This window comes from Alternaria infectoria (assembly GCF_024043175.1).
Source record: "Alternaria infectoria strain BMP 0036 chromosome Unknown scaffold_12, whole genome shotgun sequence".
NCBI classification, from domain to species: domain Eukaryota; kingdom Fungi; phylum Ascomycota; class Dothideomycetes; order Pleosporales; family Pleosporaceae; genus Alternaria; species Alternaria infectoria.
Window position 1 is genome coordinate 569,806 of NW_026250701.1, and position 17,893 is coordinate 587,698.

At 53.9% G+C, this 17,893-nt stretch overlaps 5 protein-coding genes across 5 annotated transcripts; 3 read left to right on the plus strand and 2 right to left on the minus strand.

Annotated features, from left to right (window-relative positions):
- Window positions 1–365: 365 nt before the first annotated feature.
- Window positions 366–1,884, minus strand: J4E92_007410 (uncharacterized protein; the record flags this gene model as incomplete). The annotated part of the gene is made up of 2 exons (XM_051498773.1): window positions 366–1,350; window positions 1,433–1,884. 2 exons carry the CDS (start codon window positions 1,882–1,884, stop codon window positions 366–368), a joined length of 1,437 nt encoding a protein of 478 aa, XP_051351047.1.
- Window positions 1,885–2,223: 339 nt separating this feature from the next.
- On the minus strand, window positions 2,224–2,772 carry J4E92_007411 (uncharacterized protein; the record flags this gene model as incomplete). Its single annotated transcript, XM_051498774.1, has 1 exon — window positions 2,224–2,772. The coding sequence occupies one exon, from the start codon at window positions 2,770–2,772 to the stop codon at window positions 2,224–2,226; it is 549 nt and encodes a 182-aa protein (XP_051351048.1).
- A 3,316-nt stretch (window positions 2,773–6,088) lies between these two features.
- On the plus strand, window positions 6,089–8,370 carry J4E92_007412 (uncharacterized protein; the record flags this gene model as incomplete). The annotated part of the gene is made up of 2 exons (XM_051498775.1): window positions 6,089–8,219; window positions 8,270–8,370. 2 exons carry the CDS (start codon window positions 6,089–6,091, stop codon window positions 8,368–8,370), a joined length of 2,232 nt encoding a protein of 743 aa, XP_051351049.1.
- Window positions 8,371–15,185: 6,815 nt separating this feature from the next.
- J4E92_007413 (uncharacterized protein) lies at window positions 15,186–15,587 on the plus strand (the record flags this gene model as incomplete). The annotated part of the gene is made up of 1 exon (XM_051498776.1): window positions 15,186–15,587. The coding sequence occupies one exon, from the start codon at window positions 15,186–15,188 to the stop codon at window positions 15,585–15,587; it is 402 nt and encodes a 133-aa protein (XP_051351050.1).
- Window positions 15,588–16,100: 513 nt separating this feature from the next.
- J4E92_007414 (uncharacterized protein) lies at window positions 16,101–17,105 on the plus strand (the record flags this gene model as incomplete). Its single annotated transcript, XM_051498777.1, has 1 exon — window positions 16,101–17,105. The coding sequence occupies one exon, from the start codon at window positions 16,101–16,103 to the stop codon at window positions 17,103–17,105; it is 1,005 nt and encodes a 334-aa protein (XP_051351051.1).
- Between the last annotated feature and the right edge of the window lie 788 nt (window positions 17,106–17,893).

A 17,893-nucleotide genomic window follows, 5' to 3' on the forward strand; every position in this document is an offset into this window, starting at 1 on the left:
CGCCGTAAACACAAAGTCGAGTTGGAAGGCCTTCCCAACGATGATGCGAGGGCGGCGCGTGTTGCTGAGCTGAATGTTCAACAGTCGATTGAGGTGCTGAAACAGCATCCGGCTATTAAGAGAGCGGTTGTGGAGCGTGGACTATCGCTTCATGGGCTTATTTATGATATCGGGGTGGGACAGTTGAAGATCTTGGAGGAGGTGGGTGGGAGGAAGATGAATGAGCACTAGAATCAAGTTTGAGGGGTTGACAGAGGCGTTTATATGTTACAGGATTATCACGGCGGTCATGGTTGTGACTGCTTTGATAGAGGTTTCGGTTTTACAGCGTTTGGGAGTTATCATATGTATTTGGACTGACATGCTCAAAACCCCTCCTTCTCCTCAAAGTACTTCCTTGTCTCATATACCGACATAAAGGGAATGACAAATACAGGATGTACCGCCCTCACTGCATCACCCTCATCCCACATCTTGTCCTCACCGTCATAACGACCCTCCATCTTCCAATGGAAAGGTGCGCCAAAGGTACCCGTACCAAGAGTCTTGTTTACATTCTCATCATAGGCGTATTTGTGCTGCACCGCACTCAGCCCAGCCAGATTGTAGCAAGTGTGGTATGCGTCTGCGCCTTTGCCAGGCTTATCTCGCAGTCCACCCTTGTTCTCTTGACACGCGGCTAGGATGTACCTGCCAAGTGCGCCGCGGTTCCATAGTCCTGTCGTGGTTGCAGCTTCGGTAATAGACCAACAGCCGCCGATCCAGTGGGAATAGCAGCCGTCGACGAGCTTGTTTGTGCGGCCGTTGTATCCACCTTCTGGTGTGCATTGGCGCGACGATAGCCAGTAGATCAGCATGTTGACGTCCAGGTACTTGTGAAGCGTTTCTTTTGGTGGGCCGAGGATGGCGAGACTGCCTAGTCCACAAAATGCGTAGGCTCCGTGAGCTTCGTTGCCTGGAGCTGCGGAGATGCCGCCATCCCAGGACTGACACTTGGAGATCCAGTTACCCAGGCCGTCTGTGAAGGTGGTGAAGCCCTGTTTTCGTACGGGTGCATCGGGTGGTAGCTCGAGAGGCAGGTTAAGGAGGGATAGTACGACTAGGGCGCAATAGGCACCGCGAATGTCTTCTTCGCCGCCTGCACACATGGTGAAGCCTCCGTCTGCTTGCTTCATTCGGCCCAAGAAGTGCCATAGAGTCTTGCGATTGATTGTCTCATATGATTCTTTCCCGCCGACTGTGGCCAGCGACAGTACTGAAGCGTATGTACAGGCAAGATGAGCGTACTGTCCGTAGCCACCTCCAAATCCTCCATCCGGATGTTGTGCCAGGGAGGCGGTGTGTGGTGTTCTATGTGCTATCAGAACATGTGCGGCTGAAGTCATGTATTGGAAATTGTCTGCAAAGGGATGTTCAAATTGGAAAGACCTACGTTCTGTTGTAGTCGGATATATCAGACCCCAGTGCGGTCAGGCCTTGCAGAGACCAGTATATGATCCATGGTCGCGCAGCATCCAACGCGGCAGCGCGTGCCGGCCAGTCATCAAGTTGTCCTTCTAAGAAGTAGGCGTGCTTTCGGCGCTGCAAGCTCGGCATGCCAGAAGCGTTGAGTGGGAAATTGTTGGGATTGCCTTCCAAGAAAGGTAATATGACCTTGGACGTTTCTTCATCCGCTTCCGATGTGTCCGTCACGAGTGAGTCCCTGATTGGTATTCTTATACTCTCCAGGTAAGCAATGTTCGCTTGCTCTTCCATGGTAGCGGTTCCCATATCCTCGTAGTCGCTGTCCAGCTCCTCGTCTGAAAGCTCTTCAATTCGTTCTGATCCGGGAATAATCTCCTCTAAGCGGGAATCAGGAGCTGAGGAACGTAGTGGAAGAGCCATCTTTTGTACGTGCACTTCGCGGCGTCTCAATATTGAGCGGTACACGACTGGGCATCCGTGAGTGGCTGGCGCGTATGATGACTTTTAGCAAGGGTTGCTTAGTATTGTTCGAGTGCAGGTGCAGCGTCCAGATATGGTATGGGTATCACGGTACACGCTCGCATAGTGTGGCCAACATTACGTGAGTTAATGACTGCTCTTCGTTTGTTGCAAATGCTACTCAGGTACAGGAAAGAAAGAGTGGAGCACGTGGGGAGTGATCAGATTGAGTGCTAGCTGGCTTGGCGACATCTGCTATCGATAGAGAACATCCCATCTTGTTCTCCATCGACACACAACTCAATCCGAAGAACGCACCCCAGCCATCCCAGCAAGTTCCTCGCCGATCGCCTCGCCCGCAAGCTTCAGCGGCTTCGACTCCTGCAGAACAAACAACATGCGCGTCCAGTCGGTCTTGCTGTGGTTGATCCACTGATGCATCGTTCCACGCTGAATCGCAACGTCACCCCGCTTCATCAACCGCTTCTCGCCGCTGTCTAGTAGACATTCGACCTCGCCTTCGAGTACGCAACCGTAGTCCAAGCTCACAGTCCGGTGCATCGTGCACGCTGTGTCCGGGGGGATGTCGACATGACGGAGGACTGTGCCACCGGAGACGACGAGGCCTGGGGCGTCCTTGAGATAATTGCCGTATACATCGAGATCTTGGTCGTCGTTCATATCGACGGGGAAGCCTTTGGTGGTGAAGCTGAGGGCGAAGGCGATGCCGTCGTCGTTGGCTTTCATCTTGCTTTCCTCGTTGAAGGCTTTGCTGAAGACGGCTTTGCCTTTATCATCATGGGCCGTGATGTAGCGGTGGATCTTGGGCAGCGCGCCGATGTGTGCCATGGTTGAGGTCTTTTGGAGTGTTGTGAAGTATGCTCGTTCGTGATGATTGAGTGGTGTTGAAGGCGAATCTGGCAATCACAACACTTGACTAAGTCGCGCCTTCTATCTCGCCAGAATGGAAGTGACAATTGACATGCCCCACGAGAGTCTCAGATATACTGCTTCACTCTCTCTGCGGGTTACACGAGGTACGGGAGATGCGCGTGGAGCCGAAGGCCGGCTGCGGATCCACATATCCAACTTCCCGTACTCCGCCATCTACGGCTCTTGAGTAGGCGTCATTGCATCAATAATAGCCTGAGTTGTAGAGTTTCGTCTCGCTGCGGTTCAGGGTTCGGTATGTATAAGGTGTGCTATATTGCCGCCACATCGTTTATACGCAACAAGTCTCGGCATCTGCAAAGCCAGTAAGCTGGCCAAGTAGTGAACACGAACAACTGAGAAGGATGGAATGGATCATATCGATATAAACGTATCACCAGATCTCCTTCCGCTATGGTTTTGACTTTCTCAAACGGGAAACAAGTCGCATCGACCACCTCGCAGTGCACGCCTGAACTTTAGTTTGCTAGTCCGCGTTCAGGATCATATCTTGATCGCAAGCTCTTGGTATGCATCTGGCTATATGTAGATATCCGTCTTGGCCAAGGTAACAATGCAACCCAAGCAAAGGTCGCTACACAGTGCCGTCAGTGATACCAGTGGGACATGGTTTAGTGACAGGCAGCACAAACGTATCTACAACAGATGAACTAAGCCTGGATAAGACCGTTCGCGCTGTGTCGATGTAGACCAGTCGTTTGGCCCTGGGCTCATGCTGAGCTGACATCACTGGATTTTCTGGACTATAGTTCAGATGCGCAATTACTGCCCCTTACACAGGGTGAGAACTTTGCATGACCTAGTCAGCAAAGTTTTGTCGAATGAAAGCTTGAATGGTGTTGTCATGGCCGACAGACCGTGACATTCTTCTATCGGGTGGACCAAACTCTGGCTGCCGCGTGTACGGAAAGAGCGCTCCAGCACACCGCGACTTCCTTCACATCACAAACGGATCAAAACTTTGTCGCAATCGCTGCCTTTCTGTTATTACATCGCCACTTCTCCTTGTGCTCACCACCAATTCTCTCAACCCCTGCTCTCATTCCACTTGTTTCTACTGCATGGCGCTACTTGCGTGGTCTTACACCCGTCACCACCTCTAGTGCTACTTCATACTCACCAGACGGGAAGAATGCATCCCACAAAGTACCCAAATGCCTCATCCAATCTCCTCAACTGTCAAAGCTAAAGAGATCAACCGGTCACTCTCCTATCGAGTGCGGGGATGTTCCCCAACCTGTCGCCTTTCCCTTTCGTACTCTGCACAAGTCGCAAGTCAAACCCAGTCAATAGGAAGACAACGTTGCTCGCGTCATACGGAGACCCAACATGCGGCCGCCTCGCCTATGGTACGCCCTGAGAATGTTGGACAAAGAAACGTCAGCAAGGCCGTACAGTAGCACAACGCTATCCACTCCCCATGACTTCGGATGATGGTGGCTTGCGTGGCTACTGACCTGTTAAATTGTGGGTGCGACACTGCAGAACCACGCAGATCTTGCCGAAAACGTGGAAGCATCTCTAAGACTTGGGAAGCATTCAACTACAGTATACTTCAAACGAAAGTAAAACGAAACAGATGGCAGAGATGGTCACGAGCACTATGACGAATCTCGGCATGCCACAGCAAGAGTGATACCAATGTAATACGCCCACCAGTAAGACCAGGGGCGCTATCCTGTCAAGCTGTCGCTGCTCAAACGGCGATATGCGGGCAAAGCATGACAGGATGCACAATACTTGAAACGGCTGCCATGGACGAGAATCCGGATGCAAGACACGGCGCTCAGTAGTACGATCGGAAGCGATGTTACGCAGAAGGCGCTCGGCATGCCAGGGTAACGATGAGCGCTTGCCAACGCGAGGAACCGCCGGCGAGTGGGCACCGCGCGTGGAGGCAGGTATGGCGCTCATGCTGCGGATGGCCGAGGACGCTGGAATGTATGATGACGGCGGGACAAGTTGCGAGGCCTCCTCGGACGTGTCGGTGAGTCTGGACGTCGACGGCGAAGTGCCGTTATAGAGTCGCAGGCCGGGCCATGCCAGTGAGGCAAATACGGACAGCCCTGGTCCATGGTAGTATCCGCGACTTTGCCCACCATTTGTCGCAGTCTATATTCTTAGATCCACCGACGGGCGCCAGTAGCGCAGGCCGGTTCGCCTGGTTGCATGTTGAACAGCTCGTTCGAGAGGTGAAGGTGGACGATCCAGCACGGGCATGAGGGGTGGATATAGCCCACAGCGTCGAGTATAGGCTGTCTTTGCTTGTTGCGGCATCCCCAACGCTCCCCTCCACACCCTGATGCTACCTACCGGACCCCGAGCCTAACGCTTATCGGCACTATCGCAGGAGGGGTCATTGTGCTCGATAGGCGACAGCTGATCCGAGAGAAGAGCGATATTGCGACACACTGGCCTGCATCGCCGTCTCACTGGCTGCTGCAGGGTGAGGCGTCAGCTTGCGTGGGTTCAGTTAGCCAGACGACAGCCAGACCGAGAGGCGGAGCTGGCTAAGGACACCTGTGGAGCGTCTCGGCGGGCGAACACAATTCGGTTCTGTCGTCGCTCAACGATCTGCTCACTAGAGGCGCCTCTCCACGATAGTTGAGCACCCTCTCGCTACCCGCACACCACCCAACGCGCCCGTCTAGGAACCCTCGTGCACGTCGGCGCTGGTCAGGGTTTTCTTTGACCTCGATTGCGAATCGCGCGGTCCGCTGCAGCGCTTCTGGCGCTATCCTAACCAAGTGTAGGACTAGACGAGCCATTGGTGTGTGGGGCTGGGACTTGCATACAAAAAGCGGTGTACGCGTCTTGGCATCATCCTCCTACACTCTGGTCGGCCCATCGCCCGCCCGCTTACCTTCACCGCTTACTATCAGCTCGAAGAGGCTGAGAACACTCGAACCCCATTTTCACTCTCCGTGCAAACATGGAGAACCAACACATCGACTTTGACGGGGCCATTTACGGCGTGGACGGTGCCTTTGACCCTTCCTTCGACCCGAACAGACAAACCTACAACTTCTCCCAGACGTGGCCGCTGCCAATTTCACCCGGCAGTATGACACAACAACAGCAGCACCACGATGCCAGCCAGCAGCAGCAGCAGCAGCAGCACTCGCATCACCAGCATCAGCACCCACACCAGCAGCGCCGCATTAACAACGCGGCCGCGTCTACCGCGCACAACTCGCACCCGAGCACGACGAGCATGGCACCTCTCCACATGGGTCTCGGCTTTCCCGCGGCCATGCAACCGATGAACCCCATGTTGGCCACTTGGATGAACATCAACACGGATGGCTTTGGGCAAGATAGCTACGGGCAGGGCTCAATGGGAATGGGCACAGAATTCAGCACATACGGAGGGCCTCTGCAGACGTCGCCTGTCGAGTTCGGCATCAACCCGCACATGATGAACTCCATGTCCATGGCGCCGATGAACTTCATGACCACGACTAGCATGGACGGGCTACCCACCCTGACTACTGCGCCTTTTACAATGCAAACGATGAACGACTTCCAGCAAGAGTTCACTCACCTCGGCAGCGCGCCCGCCGAATACACCGCTCACTCAAATCCCAGCGTTGGCACTGGCTCACCTGGTGAGAACTGGATGGAGATCCGTTCGCTCTCCAGCAGCGACAACGGCTGGGTCGACGTCGGCCTCGGCCACGGTCACCGCAACTCGTACGACTACTCGGATAGCTCTGCCATCATCTTCAACCCAGCCCAGTCACTCCACATCCGCACCGGCTCGAATTCGTCAAACTCCAACCACTCCGACGTGCCACCGTCAGCCCATTCCTTCAGCAGTTTCGAGGAGATACAGTTCCCCATGCACTCTCCTCAATCAGAGAACAACTTGGAGCTTGTGCACTCCCATAGCCACTCCCATAGCCACTCCCACTCTGACAGCTGTAATCACACCCACGGGCTCCCGATGAGCGATCACGACTTCGCCAGCTACATCTCGCCTACCCAGTCCGTCAGCCCGCCCATGGCACGCGTCGAGCCCATTGTCATAAAACAATCCTCGTCGAATACCGCGTCGCCAACCTCGTCAGCCGTCAGCTCACCGCCGGCTCGTCGCAGGAAATCACCCGCGACCGCGACCGCGACAGGATCGAAGCCTGCCAAGACCATCGTCAAGAAGACACCCGCCCACACCACTAAGAAGGACGCCACGGGCGAGAAGCGCGTTGGCAGGAGAAGGGGACCTCTTAGGCCCGATCAGCGACAGCAGGCTCACGAGATCCGCAAGCTTCGTGCATGCCTGAGGTGTAAGTTCCTCAAGAAGACTTGTGACAAGGGCGACCCGTGCGCTGGTTGCCAGCCATCCCACGCGCGTCTCTGGCAGGTCCCGTGCACGCGTATCGACATCAAGGATATTGCCTACTTCATGAAGGACTGGAAGGCCGACTACGAGCGTCACGTCAGCCTTGGTTTCTCCATCGGCAACATCAAGGGCTTCTCGACATCGGAGCGTCTGATCTACGTTACCCACGGCTACGGCCACTACCTCCCCATCATGGCCCGCGACGTCTACGTCCGTGATGAGAAGTGCTTCGGCGTTGACTGGCACGAGACCCTCAACGGTCTCCACTTCGAGATCAACACCGCCAAGCTGTCCGCCGGTATGGAGGGCATCTCCCGCGCTATGCTCTCTGACTACCTTGACCGCCACATCGACGGTGGTTTCGAGCAGTTTGTTGATGAGTACTTTGAGGGTACCTACTTCGTCACCGAGTTGTTGAAGACTGCCTACCGCTTCTACACTCGCGAGAAGCTTCCCGTCATCCGCAAGGCGCTCAAGCTTGTCCTTGCCTACAACCTGACTCTCCACGTCACCATGATCGAGGGTCTCGGTGATGAGGACAACACACCTGGTAAGGTCGAGGACCAACAGTCCAAGTTCTCTGGCAAGACCATCGCACCTGTCATGATCAACTTCCAGGTCAAGTGTGCTCTTGCCGACATGTGGCGTGAGCTTCAGAAGGATGTTCTTGAGGAGCTCTCTTCGCTCTACCAGTCGGTCTACAGTGGCGACAAGTTGAAGAACTGGCCCACCATCTTCATGCTCGCTGCCATCCTCCTCGCTGTCTGGGAGTTGATCCAGTTCGACTGCAACTACCGCGTTCCCGACGTCGGTGCCGTCAACAAGTTCTGCGGTGAGATGGAGGGCACCCCTGTTGGTGTCATTGTTGGTCTCTTCTCGGCCATCTCCCAGAAGCTTCCTTCCTTCACCGAGTGGGATTCGAGGAAACACCACCACCTCCTTGCCTCCAACCCTGCGGTCTGCGATGCCATGACCGAGGTCCGCGCGCACGTCACTAAATATGGTAAGTCTGATGTCCTTGCTACTGTCTACACACACTAACGAACACTACAGAAACGTACCTCCGTTCAAGAAGTGACTGCAAGTTCGACCGTACCGACTTCGACTCATTGTCGAACAAGTTCCTCTCGAAGCTTGTCATCAGGGCCAACTAAGCCCTACCATAATCTAATCACCAGGCTGCACATACTCTTCACGACCAATTGTTTACGCGCGACTCATCCACCGACAACCCTCTCAGCAGCCTGCTTTCACGGCACAACCCATATACATAGAACGACCCACGACTCATGTGTCCGATGTTTGCACGCATAACGGCTGACGACCCGACCTAAAATGATGAACGACCTGTCCTGCATTTCCTGCGATTCCCCGGTGTCCTATGGATGCCAAGTTAGCCCGCGATCTCACGATTACAAGCAGCTTCTGGCTCATCCTAAACTTCCCAACTACATCACGCTCACTACCCGGCGACACCGGAAACCAATATTCTTTCACCACACCAAATGAATTCATACGACTTTTATTGACCTTCTGAACGGAGACGGCTGCACGTATGATCTACGACAACGATCACGACTACTTGATTTTACAACACGAGCAAGCGAGGCAGAGCCGCGGACCGCTGGTCCTGTGTGTTCTTTGAACTGTTTATTTTTTCCTGTTTCCTTTTTTGTTGTTCCTTGCAACATTGTTGGAGGGGTCCCTGGTATGGTGTCGCACTCCAACACTCCTGTGTTGTTGACGTCCATGTTACCAACCTCTCAGCAAGCAGAACAAAGTCACCTTTTCATCTTCTTGACGATTGTGTTACTGGCATAGCGAGCGAGCAGGCTTTCTTTCTTTCCTTGAGGCTTCGAACATACTCCTCCGGCCCTTTTGGCACCTGTGTGCCGAAAGCTGTGAGTGAGGCGGATTTCTTTTTTAACTACTGAAAACAGAGTATGTATCTATCCATCATTGTCTTTATCGGGGGTATTTTGCTAGGCTATAGCAAAATCAAAACATGGGAATTATCAATATCGGTATTATCACTATTGCCTTTACATCTACACTGCTCTACATCGTGACTCGTACGTGAAGTTTTCTGAGCATGGATGCTGTGACTCAATCGCACCGACTCCCCAGCCACTTCTACACCGCAACGGCAAAAGACTTTAACAAAACCAACCCCCAATCTCCGTGCCTGCATTACATCGCCAACCCCTCGCCACCCCACTTACCCAAAACAGTCAGAACTACAGGAACCCTCCTGTCTACTGCAACTTGTGTTTCACGTTCAATGCAGCCCATGAAAACGCCAGACTACATCTCCGGCAAAACTCCGGCTAGGTCTCGCTCGCGGGAAAAAAGAGACTGCTGCACCACACCGCCTTTCCCGCCCCTCGCTTCCGACACTACCCGTTCTGCGCGCCATCGCCCTCTCTTTTCAAAACGTTTGCAACAGGCTCGAACAGGTTTGTTAATTTCTAGCTAAGCAATGGGTAGGAGACTGGAATGATCTACCCGGCCCCTTCCTTGTCGATCACGATCACGCCCGCTGACTAGCCGATCCGTCGCGACAACGGGTCATGAGCGTGCTTAGGCGAGAGTTTAGAGGACGGGATGAGCCTGTCTTCTCGCTGTACAGCGTGTAAGCGTGTGGTAGTATAGAAACAGGCGTATGCTTGCGATCATCATGTGTGTAAAGTAGAGTTTAGACCTCCGTGGGCTAGATTTCTGCTTAGTTACCATCTTACTGCGGGGTTAGAGTGTGTGTGGCGTTGTGTAAGTGTGTAAAGGCGGGTTCCCACATTCACCGGAAAGGGAACGCATGGTGATCTCATTTTTTTGGCTGGGTTCGAAGTACACACGTTTGAGAGTCTGAGGTCCGGGTTTCGTAGCCGATTCGTCTTGGATGCGTTAGAACGTACGGGAATAAGTTCGACGTTGGGATTACGAGGACTTGTACTGATGTGATGTGGTTAGCTACATCTCAACGTTTCATGCACGGATCTTGGTACACTATCTTGAGCTTGATCACCTCGCTACTCCTTTCTTCACATAGTTGGACCATCTAAGATTCTAGAAGGGAGATTTCCCTGCGCCTTTTCTACCCGCCCATACCATACTTCCTCGTGCCTAGGTACCCAGCTACCACAAACACCCCCGACCCCCAATTTCCCATTCTTCCATCTACCAGACACCATCCTCCCGCTAGAAGCAGCTAGAAACCTCGCCACCTGTGGGGCTAGCCCTATAGCCCAGCTTGAGAAAAAAAGCAACGTACCTAGGTACTGATGCGTTGTACAAACGACGCCCGCCAGACCGGCGTGGTGGCGCATGCAAGGTAATGTATCATGTACGCACTCCGGATGTACATACATTGGTCTCAACGGTTTTCCGAGGGGCTCGTCTCGAGATGAGTTGGCGGTGGGAGGTGATTGGTAAGTGTGTAGTGGGAGGCCAGTGGTGAACTAGTGGCGCGAACGCGGTGTGGTAGGTAGGTAGGGCGAGTAGGTCAGGTGAGGGCAGTGAGGTATGGGATTTGTAATGCCGATGGGGATGAAGTTGAAAAGGTGTTGGGGAATTTTTGGGGAAATTGGGGTTGCTTTTGGTGTCGTTGAACGGGGGAATTGGAACTGCTTTTTGCGTCGTTGAACGAGGGTCTGGAGGGGCGGTGTGTCGGAGATGGACGTGGAGATGGAGATGCTCGTTTTTGTTGATGCTGCGTAGTTTGTAACTGAGGTTGTTGAGTAGAGTATGAGTGAGTGAAAGCTGCCGATCAGGCTGTGGGTAGCAGTAACGTTGGCAGAGACATCGCTGCTCATACTCAAACGCGACTCTCACGCCCTGCAAAGTCACCGCGTGCAAAGGAGAATCTTAGGAGGCGCTCCGCAGGCTACCTTGATGCAACAATAAACGACGACGAATTCGTAAGGCATTGTAGACTTTTAGGTGTCTATTTCTTTCCTTGAAGGGATGAACCAGATAGACCCTTTGATGGTGCCTAGATGGCGTTTCTCTCAAACCGCGATATCTAACACCATCATCTAAAAGCCTTGCCTGGCCTTCGGCACATAAACCTCCTCCAGATACTTCGCATCCTCATCACTGAGCTTGAAGTTGCTGTTGCGTACAGTCTCATCGATCCTCTCCTTGGAGCTCAACCCAATAATGGGGCAAACACCCTTCTTAATCGTCCACGCGGTCGCTATACACGCCATGCTAACATTGTTCTTCTTCGCAACCTCTTCTACCCGCTCGATGATCTTCTTGTCGATAGCGTCTTCCCGCCCGTGCACAAGCATCTCAAGGAACTTGTCCGTCTCAGCGCGCTTGGAGGTGCGGTCGCTCCAAGGACGAGTGAGCGCGCCTCTAGCAATTGGGCTCCACGGGATAAGGCCGACCCCGGTGTCCTGACAGTATGGAATCATCTCGCGCTCCTCCTCACGGTAGATGAGGTTGTAGTAGTTCTGCATGGATATGAACTTGTGCCAACCGTTACGGTCGGCGATGTTTTGGAGCGTCTGGAACTCCCACGCTGCCATGGAACTGGCACCTATGTAACGAACCCATCCGCGTTCGATCACGTCGTTGAGCGCTTTCATGATCTCTTCCCGGGGCGTACCGCGATCCAACCGATGAATCTGAAGCACGTCGATGTAGGTGCCGAGGCGTTCGACGCTCTTCTCGACCGCGTCGAAAATGTGCTTGCGGCTGAGGCCGACTTGGTTGACCATCTCGCCGTCGTTGGTGGATACGCTGGCGATGCCCAGGCTGGGGTCTTCCTCGACGACGCCGAAGTAGCATTTGGAGAGGAGGACGACTTTGTTGCGCGGGATGTTGTATTGCTTCAACGCCTTTGCGATGATCTTCTCCGAATGGCCGTGGGAGTAGATATCGGCCTGTCGCGTGTTACTCCTGCATGTTTCACAGATTTGTCGGCGTCCTGGTGGTATGAGGCCACCGATTGTGTTGACTTACAGTATCCCAGGTGTTGATGCCGCTCTTGTACGCATGCTCGAGAAGCGGCAAGCTCTCAGCCTCGTCCAGGACCCACGGCTGCCACTTCGAACTACCGAAGCTCATGGCACCCAGGATGACTTTTGATACCTTGAGGCCGGACTTGCCCAAGCTGTACTCCAGTCAGCGTTGTTATTCCCGTGGCTGGTCCTTGGCCCAGCAATGGAGGTATTCGTACTTGACGTATTGCATCTTCTGGTCTGCCATTGTAACAATCGCTTTTGTTTTCGAGGAGCGTATCGTTCGTAGTGTGTAGCTCTGAAGCTGTTGTTCTGCACGGCGGGGCGATAGCTATATGTTGGTGGTTGTCGCGGAGATGGTGGCGGAAGTAGCTGGAAAGACCGCAGGTTTAGTCAGATTAGACTTTAGGAGCTGTAAAATGGGTCCTAAGGTACTCTCTCCTCTTTGAGGATGTGGATTTGGTGCGACGTGCCACTGCAGTTCATGGAGTTAGCGGAAATAATGTTGGTGTATGGCGTCAGAAGTGGGGTCAACGGAAAGAAGCCGCGGTACATGAGCGTCGTGGCAGCAGCGCATGTTCTCGGCGTCGCAATGAAGCCGTTGGTGCTGCTGAGTACCAAGATGGCGACAACGACAGCGACAGCTACATTGATGGCAAATGGATGTGTGTCGCAAAAACGAAAAACTACAAGGGAATCACATAAGACAAGTATTGAGAAACTCTCAGCGCCCGTAGGCATGCTTAATGCATTGTTCAGGCTTTAACAGCCGTCGTGTAAACTATGAATAAGACCAGATCTCCCGCAGGCAGATCATCCCATGAACGCCCTGTCCCAGATATCATCGTGAACCGTCAATCATCAACCACCTACTGTCCGCCACGCAGACGAAGCACCAAGTGGAGAGTAGACTCCTTCTGGATGTTGTAGTCTGAGAGCGTCCGGCCGTCTTCCAACTGCTTACCAGCGAAGATGAGACGCTGTTGGTCAGGAGGAATACCCTCCTTGTCCTGAATCTTGGACTTTACGTTGTCAATCGTATCGCTGGACTCGACTTCCAATGTGATGGTCTTTCCAGTAAGAGTCTTGACGAAGATCTGCATACCACCACGGAGACGAAGCACCAAGTGAAGCGTGGACTCCTTTTGGATGTTGTAATCGGAGAGAGTACGGCCGTCTTCCAGCTGCTTACCGGCGAAGATAAGACGCTGCTGATCCGGAGGGATACCCTCCTTGTCCTGAATCTTCGACTTGACGTTGTCAATGGTGTCGCTGGATTCCACCTCAAGGGTGATGGTCTTTCCGGTCAGGGTCTTGACGAAGATTTGCATACCACCGCGCAGGCGCAGGACGAGATGCAGGGTGGACTCCTTCTGAATGTTGTAGTCGGACAGGGTGCGGCCATCCTCGAGTTGCTTTCCGGCGAAGATGAGGCGTTGTTGATCCGGAGGGATGCCCTCCTTGTCTTGGATCTTCGACTTGACGTTGTCGATGGTGTCGGAGGACTCAACCTCAAGGGTGATGGTCTTGCCGGTGACTGGAGAGAGTTAGTAAGGGTGTTGGGTCATGGACAGCGACGTGGCAACTTACGGGTCTTGACGAAGATCTGCATACCTCCACGGAGGCGGAGGACGAGATGCAGGGTCGATTCCTTCTGGATGTTGTAGTCGGACAAGGTGCGACCATCCTCAAGCTGCTTGCCGGCGAAGATCAAGCGCTGTTGGTCCGGGGGAATGCCCTCCTTGTCCTGGATCTTGCTCTTGACATTGTCGATGGTGTCGGAGCTCTCGACTTCGAGCGTGATAGTCTTGCCGGTGACTGTGAGAGTGTTAGCAGCTGAGGCGCAGAGGCATGGCGGTGGCGGTGACTACTTACGGGTCTTTACGAAGATCTGCATGTTTGCGGTGTGCTGTGTCTCGGTGTGGATGTGGTGTTGGTGGAGTAGAACAGCTTATGAGTGGGCTGCAGGAGTGTGAGAGTGGTGTGAGAAGGAGGAAGAGAGGGGAGAGGCTGGTTTATATGCAGGCAGGCTGAGGCAGTGAGTGAGTAATGATGCGGCGAGAGCCCGTGCGCCAATCAGCAGCTGCACGGGAACATTCCGGCTGCTTCCACACACCGCAGGCAACGGGCCAGTACTTGACCTCGCTGTTTGCCATCACTCGGCTTGTCTCTTCACGACGGCACCCAGTCCATTGTCTATTACCTCCTCACTGTGCTCCATCACCGTCGCGGCCGCCCTTCACTGCTACACCGCGCAGGTTCCCCGCTGGCCCACCGCCCGTTATCGCCTGGAGCCTGGACCAGCATGCGCCCGACATGTGACGTAGACGCCACCAAGGCAGCTGCGCCCTTGCCTCTGCGGTCCTAACCGGCGCCTCCACGGCCGAAGACAGTCCATGACACTCGCCATCCAAATCTTGATCAAACTCTGCATCCCGAGTCTTCACCTATCGCATGGGCAGAGGCCGGCATGGGACACCGAAGTATGGATGCGCGATACGACGTTGCGATTACGGACCCGCTTACTCGCAGCACCCCGCATACCCGGCATGGGTCCGCCGAGCGATTCACCTTCCTGGCTTTCAAGTGGCGAGCATCGTCTAGCAAGCTTGAAATCGCGTAGAGAAGATTTCGACCAGGCAAGGCTGTTGCGCGGCCATCGCGTAGGTCCCGTGGCGCGCGACCTTCCTCTTTGTGAAGGCGCGCTTTTGGCTGGTAGACCAAATCAATTTTGAGATGCGACAACGCATAGCTACGACACTGTTTCGAATAACGTCGCATCATCTCGACGACAATACCGACGGTAAGTATCGAAAACGCCGCCCAGGCAAGCATCGACAATAAGAAATGTGATGTCACAATGGCGTCGCGGGGTAGGCTCTGCCTTGAACGTGGCGCCATCATCTTGGCCGGCTCACTATTGCAACACCACAGTGACTTAGGAACCGCGAACACATCACCCGATACCAATTTCAGTCATCGCGACATTCGAAATCACTATGACGATGCCAAAGCTCACGAACCCGTCCTTGACCGCTGCGATATGCTCGCTCGAACACAAAGCCTGGGCAGCGCTATGCAGTTCCGGCGCCGAACTCGTCCCGCTTCTCTCCAGCAATCCCGTCATGATCTTCCCGAGCGACCTCATCCTGACCTCCCTATCGTCCCCAACAGTCCACAACATGCTTCAAGGCCCCGACTTCAAGCCCTGGAAGTCATACAAACTCAGCCACGATGAAGTCGTTATACTGGGCAAGGACAGCGCGCTGATCTACTACCGCGTAGAGGCGACAAGGGACAGCGAGACGTTCAGGGCCATTTGCTCAAGCGCATGGGTGCTGGAAGGTGCTTCAGAGGGCGTGTCAGGCGATTGGAAGATGGCGCACCACCAGCAGACGCTGATCTAGGGACCTATGTTGCTCAGATACCATGTTTTAGGCCGTGGAGTTCGGGAGTCTTTGATACCCGTGGACAGTTCCACATAGGCTGCAGGCAGCTGGTCGCTGTAGAAGCGAGAACTGTGGGTCTCAGAATACGAGCAAGCATACATTGCGGCGGTTGAACACTCTGGCCAGCTACATATACTTAATCATATTGCGGTTCAATACTTCGAAGCCTACGACTCAATGCATCTCCACCTCAAATCACGAGGTTTGGGGTACTCCCGTCCTATAAACCTAAACGTGATAGCTCGAGGCATCTCCACATAGCGCGGGCGCATCGCTAGTGGCCGTCGAGTGACGTATGTGATCTTCCGAAGTTCCGTACAACATTTCAAGGGGCAGGTCGTGAAAGTACTCACATCACCAGCCACGTTCCCATTTTCGATGAGGATTGCTGTACTCAGGCAGCTGGGTCAATCTTTGTCATCATCACCGTCTAACGGGATCACATCAGCAGCATCACCACGATTCAGCACAATGGCAGTGACCTACGCAGCCGCAGTGAGCACACCCAACGGCGGGGTTCGGCAGCCTCAAATCCAAGCCCGAGCCTGTTCAGACCCAGATCTACGCGCATCCTTTGAAGCAACGCAAGCACAGCAAAAAGAGCAGACCAAGAAACCCCAACGGCCCGGCGCAGGAATCCGTGCCAAAACGAGTTTCCGCGGCTGGTCAACCAAGAAGGAAGGCAAGACCAGTCCTAAGCAGGCTCAAAATGAGCCATACGTCGTGGAAGAAACTCGACCCTCAGGGCATCATACCCGCGAAGAACATAGACCGAACACCGCGAGTCAAGATGAGCAAGTCTACGTCCTCACGCTCAAACTCACAGATTCCCTAGCCAAACCCATGGACGATATGCGAAACCAGTACTTCCCTAAACACCTCAACCGCACAGGCGCGCATCTCACGCTCTTCCATGCACTCCCACATTCGCACATGGAAGCGCTAGAACAAGGGCTGGCACAGGTATCGGGAAGCATCCAACCCTTCGATGTCTCAACCGGCAAGCCCTTTCGGATGCGCAAAGGCGTTGGCATCAACGTCGACTCAGGCTACACAAAGATGAAGAACGTTCACGCCGATCTACAAAGCCAATGGTCTGAGTTCCTCAGCGAGCAAGACGCAGGTGGATTCCGGCCCCATTGGACCGTCATGAATAAAGTCGACGAGGAGACGAAAGTAGACAGCGCGTTCGCGACGATACGCCAGGAGCTGAGTGAAAGAAACCAGGAAGGTCGTGCCGTGGGTTTGGATCTGTGGAGGTATGAACGTGGGAATTGGATTTTCGCAAAGGAGTTTGTGTTTGGTGAGGGGCTGGTTAAGACGCCGTCGAAGACGGGGAGCCCGCGGAATCAAGGGCAGCGTTTGTCGCCTGAGCGGAGTCCTACGGATGGGCCCGGGAGGAGACCGGGCATGTTTAAGCGGGGGAGTAGTGTGGGGGATGCGTTGAGGTCGATGAGCTTTCGGAAGAGGAGTTGAGATAATGTACGAGTCTGTAGGATGTGAGATGGGTTACGAAGTTGTGTATAGTACGTGTTTTGGGCGTTTGTACGGGGAGTTTGTACATTACATGATTCAGAACCAGCGTTCAGCCAATGCATTGCGGAGAAGAAATGGTCTGGTCCCGGCATGCCATGTCCATGGTTTGCAATGACCGAGGGGAGTCCCGCTGGCAACCGAAGAGCATCGTGGAGACTAGATCAAAATAATGGCAGAAGCGCAGTTCTATTTTATCTACCCGTATTCAAGACTGCGTAAGCGCATTGGACGCATGATCGTGGCAATCTCGCCACCAACACACGACGCGCGTCGCATAAACGCTGATTGAAGCGGGAGCGAACATCGTGAATGTGGCTGTGAGGGGCCGAGTGGAGGTACCATGGATCTGCAGAGATCCAAAACGTCGTGCATTGATGAATGATCAGGTGCACCATGAGCGACGTGACAGATACATTGGCGTTTGTCAAAGGCTTGGTAGTGTTCTCGGTCAGCCACAGCTAGCCACATGTTGGCGGTACCAGGGGCGCGGATAGCTTTCAGGGTCCCGACGTGGGGACCGAGGCGTGATCAGAAGATTCTGAGATGACCACGCCGCCCAATTCACAGCTTCACGAGCACGTGGTGCAATTCGCTTTGGAAAAGGGAGAACAGAGCGATGACCAGCGTCACGTACCCAACGAGCAGAAATGAGACGAGCTGATTGTTCCCTCGTGATGGAATACGAACTCAGCCTATTAGCAGTCACAACACGAAGCTACAGCCCGAAT